Source organism: Lagenorhynchus albirostris, chromosome 4 (genome assembly GCF_949774975.1).
Source record: "Lagenorhynchus albirostris chromosome 4, mLagAlb1.1, whole genome shotgun sequence".
Taxonomy (NCBI): Eukaryota; Metazoa; Chordata; class Mammalia; order Artiodactyla; family Delphinidae; genus Lagenorhynchus; species Lagenorhynchus albirostris.
Genome location: NC_083098.1, coordinates 143805381 through 143814234, shown reverse-complemented (window position 1 = coordinate 143814234; position 8854 = coordinate 143805381). Strand labels below are relative to the sequence as shown.

The 8854-nt window shown below is 46.2% G+C and overlaps 1 protein-coding gene across 1 annotated transcript; it reads right to left on the bottom strand.

The window, feature by feature from the left end:
• Positions 1 to 253: 253 nt before the first annotated feature.
• LOC132520046 (MORF4 family-associated protein 1) lies at positions 254 to 2400 on the bottom strand. The gene is made up of 3 exons (XM_060148752.1): positions 2303 to 2400; positions 1750 to 2184; positions 254 to 1253 (listed from the first exon to the last, which is right to left on the bottom strand). The coding sequence occupies exon 2, from the start codon at positions 2144 to 2146 to the stop codon at positions 1763 to 1765; it is 384 nt and encodes a 127-aa protein (XP_060004735.1). The 5' UTR covers positions 2147 to 2184; positions 2303 to 2400; the 3' UTR covers positions 254 to 1253; positions 1750 to 1762.
• Between the last annotated feature and the right edge of the window lie 6454 nt (positions 2401 to 8854).

The window sequence follows — 8854 nt, the reverse complement described above, 5'->3', positions numbered from 1 at the left end:
TGGATTTTGGTATCTGTGGGAAGGGGGGGGGGGTCCTGGAACCAACCCACTGCTGATAGGAGGGACAACTGCATGCTCTTTCCTCAGCCAGTTTCCACAGCAGCACGAGAGATGAACCTTCCCTATGATCAAGGCTTACTGAGAGCCTCCAAAACCATAAGAAATTCACCCCCCATTTAACGAAGATAACATTCAAGGAGAAAAATTTCATTTTTAAAGAAACAATATTTCTCAGTCAATAACCTTTTAAGCCTTGTCTTTTCAAGCAAATGAATACTTTTATTAACATGGTAAAATTTTTTTTAAACACACGGTAGGGTTTTGACCTCAAATACTTGTCAGGTCTGCTACTGAAATGAACTTACAGCTAGACAACTTATGAATCTTGAAGACACCTAGTCCCTGTGCAGTTTAGGGTCCAAAACAGACAGCCCTTGTTTTTCTTCCCCAGACCCTCAAGGGCCTTTGCAAATATCGCTTTCATTTTATGTCCAGAATCCCCTGAAATGCATCAGGATATTACATCCATTACACAGAATACCAAGACCTATCTCGTCTCCTAGTCTAGGTTCCATGTCACATAAAGCTGAGTTACGTTGTCCAAACAATCTGACCAAACAAGTTACATCAGTGTGCCGCATACAACCTAAAATTTGAACAAAATACATCTCTCCTCCTTTGGTCTCACATAGAAATTAAAGTCCCCAAACACACCACCATCCCGCAGCCCTTCTTTTGGTTCATCAGTCCCAGCCAGATCAGCCCCCTCCTCATTCCCAATTGAAGTCTGGTCTGTTCTTCAGCTTCGTTGGCAATCGCTGCATGGAGTCGTCTTCCAGAAATAATGCATTTCCTTCAACACCTTCAGAGCCGGAGAACTCCAACTGAGTCTCATCTGTTACACACAGACCCAAAGTTCCAGGGAGCTATCAGGTCACACAAGAAAGAGCAAAGCACCTCAAAAATTTAGAAATAACGAAAGCCCAGGAACAAATGTGACTGCTGCGACAGCTTACAATCTAGGCCCTAATTCTCGTGAGAGCATTTTCCAAATCAAAGGTACCTCCCCAAACAGAAACATTTAACAGTCAAAACTCATACTGAGGTCATTAACCACAGACCATAGCAGAAACGTAGTGTGAGGACAGAGTGTAGACAGAGAAAAAAAGAGAAAACAAAAGGCTCTCTGGTTTCAGCTTCTCCAGGGTGTCAGCCAATCTCCATCAGTTGACCAGAATCCACTGGCTGTAAACCTGAAGTGCAATTGGGAGAAACTCATCATTAGGTAGTGAGAAAACCCTCACAAACTCAGCCTCGCAGGACACCACCTCTTCGGCATGCCACCTGACCCCTTCCAGTCTTCCAGCAAAATCTGGAAGCGTCCAATAATGGCCTTCCCTCTGACAATTCTGTATTTCTACCCCCCTCTGCTCAATGGCCTGTACCGTGATTTTGTTGTTTATTACCCTACAGTTATCCTATTGATCGTGATCTTTGGTTTCAACCAAACACGTACAAGTCAAAACCAACCAACCAACCAATGTGTTCCCCCAAATTACCAGAGACGTAACAAAAATAAATAAACGGTACCCACTAACACCTCCTAAAATGAAAATTGAGCACGCTTTTATTCTCTTCTCCCAACTCCCATCCCCCGCGGATCATTAGTAAATAAATGTCCCCGAAGCTGACCCAAGCGTCGGGCAACGCCTGGGACCTCCGTGCGGCTCCCGCCGGTCCCCGCCTTACCGCCGACCCTCCTTCAGGACGACTCGCTCTTCTCTATCCGCCGGACCAGCTCCACCAGCATCTCTGCCATCTTCGCGATCTCCTTGGCCTTCTCCTCCGCCTTCTCGCACCGTTTGGTCCCTCTGCCCTCGACTCCGTCGTCCGCGTTCTGCAGATGGTTGAGCGCGCTCTCCTCCGAGGCCTCCACCTGCGTCTTGATCTGGATGAGCATACTATCCATCTCCCACAGCTTGCTCCGGTTCCGCAGGTAGGCTCTCCCGTGCTCGCGGCTCAGCGCCGCGATGTCCTCGCGCATCTCGTTGATGACCGGGAGCAGGAACTGCTCGAAGTCCTCCTCGGGCTCCAGCACCTCCACCTCCTCCGGCTCTGCCAGCTCCACGATGTCCAAGGGCCGCATCTTCCCCCGCTATTCCGGAACCGCAGGACACAAGTCGGCTGCGGAGAGAAAATGGAGACTCGCTATGCTTACCAACACACTTCCAGAATATTCTTTAAAACTTTTACCCCTTTTAAACTTTTAGCCTCACAGAAGCCACGGAAACAAGCGACTTACAAGCAAAGAACCGGAGGACAAAATGGAGTCGCGGCCGTCAACCAGCGCCCTGCGTGTTGCGGCCCCTTTCACGACACGGCCGTGCCTCTTTACGGTCACGCCGCTGGTAGAACTAGGTGCGGGCGCGCGCACGTCAATAGAGGGCGACGCAATCCGCTCTACCACGGCCGCGCGCGCACACACCCACACCCACGCGCGCGCGCACGCTCTCCCTTTTCCTCCCCTCCTCCTACTCCTCCGCGCTGCGCCCCTCCGCTACCCACGCCCGCGCGGACGTGAATGCACGAGCTCTCTTATCCCCCTCCCCCTTCACCCCGTGCTGCTCGCCTCCGCTACCCACGCACGCGCGGACGCGCACGCACGAACTCCCTTATCCCCCTCCCCTTTCACGCTTGTGGTGCGCCTAACGGCTACCCCACGCGCGTACGCGCGCACTCTCATATTGCCTCTCCCGCTTCACTCTCGTGCTGAGCCTGGCCGCTACCCTGGCTTTGGAGGTGAGCCCTTCTGGTGCTCCCTCCTCCTAAAGGGTTTCTCTTAAAGGGTTTCCATCTTTTGAAGATGTCAACGCTGTCTTCCTACAGTAAACGGGGACAGCCCTACGTAATAATGTACTCAAAGTATGTGACATTCCTGGTCCATCGCTGATAGCCCCATCCTGTTTACTACCACGACTGGACCCCTCCCTAATGTCTTACTGGCTTATTTTCTTCTCTCTTTTTTTTTTTTTAATTTTATTTTATTTTAGGCTGCGTTGGGTTTCCATTGCTGCGTACAGATCTTTCTCTAGTTGAGGCGAGCGGGGGCTATTCTTTGTTGCGGTTGCGCGGGCTTCTCATTGCGGTGGCTTCTCTTGTTGCGGAGAACGGGCTCTAGGCACACGGGCTTCAGTAGTTGTGGCACGCGGGCTCAGTAGTTGTGGCTGGCGGGCTCTAGAGCACAGGCCAGTAGTTGTGGCACACGGGCTTAGTTGCTCCGCGGCGTGTGGGATCCGTCCCGGACCAGGGCTCGAACACGTGTCCTCTGCACTGGTAGGCGGATTCTTAACCACTGAGCCAGCAGGGAAGCCCCTTACAGGCTTATTTTCGTTCCTTTTCGGATAACGGTCAGACGTGTCTGGGTGTCTTTTCAACAGACCAAGTGCCCCCCATCCCCAGGGTAAAAGGTCTGGTCTGTTTTATCCTGAGGTTCCACTGGCCTAGTCGTTACGCCTTCTTGTCGGGTCGAACGCTCCTTGAGGGACGTATTCAGCTCTATGTCTCTAAAGCCTGGAGCAGAACTTGGCATATGTTAGTAAATTTGCTTTACCCTTCGCTTAACACAAATTTTTAAGGAAAGATAAGTTAATTTCATAGCCTATTGACCCAGTCACAAAAGAGAAATAAAAATGTCAGGAGAGCTTGCACAGGTGCATTGGTTTGGCTTCTGTTTTCCAGTCAAAATGGACACAACTCCCAGTTTTGAATATAGCAGAGTTAATAATGAAGAGATACAATAATCATGAAAATGCTTTGTAAAGGGCTTCCCTGGTGGCGCAGTGGTTGAGAGTCCGCCTGCCGATGCAGGGGACACGGGTTCGTGCTCCGGTCCGTGGAAGATCCCACATGCCGCGGAGCGGCTGCGCCCGTGAGCCATGGCCGCTGAGCCTGCGCGTCCAGAGCCTGTGCTCCGCAACGGGAGAGGCCACAACAGTGAGAGGCCCGCGTACTGCAAAAAAAAAAAAAAAAAAAACACAAAATAACAAGAAAACAAAATGTTTCGTAAATACCAAGCTTAGACATAGGTAAAGTGCTTATTTTTTGTTGACTTTCCACGGTTCTTTATATCTGGTTGCTCTTGTAAAAATCCAACTTCAGGGCTTTCTTGATATATCAGAGGCAGCTAGTTCATAAATTCTTTGTGTGAAAGTAAAGAAATGGCTCAAATAATGAGATACCACTACACACTTGTTAAAATGGCCAAAACCCAGCCCACTGACAACACCAAAGCTGGTGAGAATGTGGAACAACAGTAACTCTCATTTATTGCTGGTGGAAACGCAAAATGGTGCAGCCACTTTGGAAGACAGTTTCTCATCATGCGAAGCGTACTCTTACCATACCACACGGCAAATGTGCTCTTTGATATTTACTCAAATGTACTGGAAACTTATGTCCACACGAAAACCTGCAATATGGATGTTTCTAGCAGCTTTAGTCATACTTGCTAAAATTTGGAAGCAATCAAGATATCCTTCAAAAGGTGAATGGATGGGCTTCCCTGGTGGCGCAGTGGTGGAGAGTCCTCCTGCCGATGCAGGGGACACGGGTTCGTGCCCCGGTCCGGGAGGATCCCACATGCGGCGGAGCGGCTGGGCCCGTGAGCCATGGCCGCTGAGCCTGCGCATCCGGAGCCTGTGCTCCGCAACGGGAGAGGCCACAGAAAAAAAGATTAAAAGGCAAAAGGGCCTACAGAAGACTGATGTCTTTTCAACCCTATTCCTCCTTCCTCTGTGGTATGTGGGATCTTCCTGGACCAGGGCTCGAACCCGTGTCCCCTGCATTGGCAGGGGGATTCTTAACCACTGCGCCACCAGGGAAGTCCAAATTAAATGATTCTTAATTTTGTTTTATTTTCATATTTTGGGGTCAATCCTTTTTTTTTTTTTTAGGTCTCAAAAATTTTCATGGGGCTTCAGAAAGCTCCTTCGTCCTGGGCTCTGTGTAGCAGCCGCCTAAAGGGTAAAGAGAGCTTGCTGGGGGCAGGAGACAGGAGAGGTTGACCCAGAGAAGAGCCTCCAAAGTAGAAACCCACTTAAGCCCGGGACCTCCCCCTTCCAGAGGAAGCTGCTGTTGCCCAAGTTCCAAAAACTGGGCTGAAGTAAGAAGTCCTGAGACCCCAGGGGAAGCAAGGATGAGAGTGTCCTGCCCGTGCAACCCAGTGTTAATGGGTCACCTCCGAGGGAAACAGCCTGTAAGACAGTAACGAGATGTAACCTGAGCAAGGCTCTCTGCGCTGGTCAGAAACTCCAAACTGACACAACCAGTTTGGAAGAGTCTGAGGGATTTTTGTTTGTTTTGTTTCTGCAGTGGAGGATATCCGACATCAGGAGTAGCGGATCTGAATTCAATTCATAAGGCCAAAAACGATTCTGGCTGTGGGAAATGCAGGGATGATGGTTCCCGTATTAGAAACAATTTCGTCAATGGAAAAAGAAAGAAGTCTCACTCTTCTAAGAGAATTTCACTAGCATAAATCAATTTAATAATAACTGTGTTAAGGCATAAAAGGGAGCAGGTATTATTATAGGCCCATTATTGGCCCCATTTTGCAGATGGAGAAACTGAGGCTGGGGGAGATGTAACATGGCTTGTAGGGGTCTTGTCCAGGTTCAGCTGGCGGAACACAAGCTTGCTTGCCATCAGATACAAGAGAAAAAGATGAAGACTTCGGTATTTTAAGTTCATTGAAATTAAGAAAGGCTGCTTTGGGTTTTTTTTAAGCTTAGCAAAGGAGTTAAAAGCAGAGTGACTTCATGTAACAAAATTCCCAGAAGACACATGTTCTCACCAAAGTCTTAATGCAGTATTGCTCTAGCATCGTGCTGGGCCTGAATTGCTCATTTCACCAAGCAGGTGTCAAACATCACATCAGGAATAAGTTTCCTCTTGAAAGCCCTTGGAACCAAATCATTAACGAATCAAGAGGAATCACTTCAGGATATGAGAGATTTTCAAATGGCGAACACCTTGGGAAAAGAGGGTAACTGCGGAAGAAACAAATGACATTCAAAGACTAGATACTGCGAAGATGTGGAGATTATTATACGTACTCAAGACTACCATCAGCGGAATTACTGAAAGTAGTTCCTCCTCCTTCCCCCTGTAATATCCTAGGGAGGGATGAATCGAGGGGAGAATGCCTAGCACGAACCCCGAAGCTCCTGCCTCTGCCTCTTCCCACGTGGCAGAGACACACAGCCACAAAGCCACGAAGCTGAAGAGGACACGCGTGCCATCAGCTCAGGCCACTTCACAGACGCTGACGGAAGTGTGTACCTCAGTGGTCTTCAAGCTCTTCAGACCAGATACCCTTATCAGAAAAAGTGTGTGACCAGCACTCCTGTGACCGAGCAGGACCCTATGAGGCCTTCCCAAAACAGATCCCCGCCCACGTCCTCCATCTGCCTTTTGTTTGTATAAACACTTTAGTCAAAGGATAAATTGAATCAGAGAAGTGAGAAAATGCAGAAAAAAAGGAAAACACTCAAGCCAGACAAAATAATAATACTTTAGCCATTCAACAAAGTCAAGGACCTTTAGTTCCTCCTCAGGGGCTATAGATAATATTCTGAGCCATGTCCTTTGAGCTGTTTTGCAGATCCCGAAACCTCCACCAGGTGGAAGACATTAGCTGACCCCAGAAGAAGCACTGTAGACCCCAGACCGGTTGGAACCAGAAGGTTGATGATGTTGACTCCCAATTACCTCACCACCAACCAATCAGAAGAATGTCCACGAGCTGACCACACAGCCCACAACCCCTCTCCCTCACCCTGGCATTAAAAACCTTTCCCTGAAAGGCTTCAGGGAGTTCGGGTCTTTTAACCACTAGCTGCCTGGACTCCTTGCTTGGCGTCTGCAATAAATGCTGCACTTTCCTTCACCACAAGCTGGTGTCAGTAGCTTGGCTTTACTGCACACAGGTGAGTGGACCCAAGTTTGGTGCAGTAACACTTCCAGTACATGTTCATTGGTTCATCTAAAACTATAGTCACAATGTGTACTGGTAACATTAAGTAGATTAACATACACGAGACAGAAATTTAAGGGATGAGATGAAGTAGTTTTAATAGTTTTAAATAATTATTTCTTTTCACATAGTCCTAAAAAGTCTTTTATTCTCTCTCTCACACACACATAGGCCTAGTTAGCTGATAATATTTTGCAGTGAAAGTGGTGGGATTAAATATGCTTCATTATTTTGAAAACCTTGGTTTAACACCTCATGATAGAGCAAGGCGAAGGTCTACTTATAAATCCAGCTTACGTTGATACCTGCATTTAATGACTACTGAAGTTAAGAAGAAAAAAACAAACCTCACAAAGATCCTTGGGTCCAAATAGAAGAAGGTCATCCACCAGCCTTATTAAGCCCTGATGCTGAGTTCTCAGTTCCACCCACCAGATATGCAAAGGTTTTTTACTGGAAATCATTTGCTAGAAATCCATCTCCCCAATTCGTTCTTGCAAACTAACTGCTGCATTTTAACAAATGGATCCAAAGTCTAGTGTAAGTTTTAATTTGGAAGAATTTTAAACAGAATGAAAAATTCTAACCTTCAACATGCTCAGACCGGAGAATTTTTTTTTTTTTTTTACTTTTTAAAACTGAGAAACAAAGGGCTTTACAGATAATTTTAGGAACATTACAGATGTCTGTCATTTTAGAAACCTACTGTGCTAGAGGATAATGGTGTCTTTTTTTTTTGTCAGAATTATATTTCAGTTTACTTGAAGACATAATTTTTTCTTATTAGTTATCTATTTTATACATATTAGTGTATATATGTCAATCCCAATCTCCCAATTCATCCCACCACAACCCCCACCCCGCCACTTTCCCTCCTTGGTGTCCATACATTTGTTCTCTACATCTGTGTCTCTATTTCTGCCCTGCAAACTGGTTCATCTGTACCATTTTTCTAGGTTCCACATATATGCGTTAATATATTTGTTTTTCTCTTTCTGACTTACTTCACTCTGTATGACAGTCTCTAGATCCATCCACATCTCTAAAAATGACTAATTTCGATCCTTTTTATGGCCGAGTAATATTCCATTGTATATATGTCCCACAACTTCTTTAACCATTCATCTGTCGATGTGCATTTAGGTTGCTTCCATGACCTGGCTATTGTAAATAGTGCTGCAGTGAACACTGGGGTGCATGTGTCTTTTGAATTGTGGTTTTCTCTGGGTATATGCCCAGTAGTGGGATTGCTGGGTCATATGGTAATTCTGTTTTTAGTTTTTTTAGGAACCTCCATACTGTTCTCCATATTGGCTGTATCAATTTACATTCCCACCAACTGTGCAAGAGGGTTCCCTTTTCTCCACACCCTCTCCAGCATTTGTTGTTTGTAGAGTTTCTGATGATGCCCATTCTAACTGGTGTGAGGTATACCTCATTGTAGTTTTGATTTGCATTTCTCTAATACTTAGTGATGTTGAGTGCTTTTCATGTGCTTCTTGGCCATCTGTATGTCTTCTTTGGAGAAATGTCTATTTAGGTCTTCTGCCCATTTTTGGATTGGGTTGTTTGTTTTTTTAATATTGAGCTGAATGAGCTGTTTATATATTTTGGAGATTAATCCTTTGTCCATTGATTCATTTGCAAATATTTTCTCCCGTTCTGAGGGTTGTCTTCCTGTCTTATGTTTTCCTTTGCTTTGCAAAAGGTTTTAAGTTTCATTAGGTCCCATTTGTTTATTTTTGTTTTTATTTCCGTTACTCTAGAAGGTGGATCAAAAGAGATCTTGCTGTGATTTATGTCAAAGAGTGTTCTTCCTAT

Coding starts and splice junctions, on each gene's coding strand:
- LOC132520046 (XM_060148752.1), bottom strand. CDS start 2,146: ATGCGGCCCTTGGACATCGTGGAGCTGGCAGAGCCGGAGGAGGTGGAG.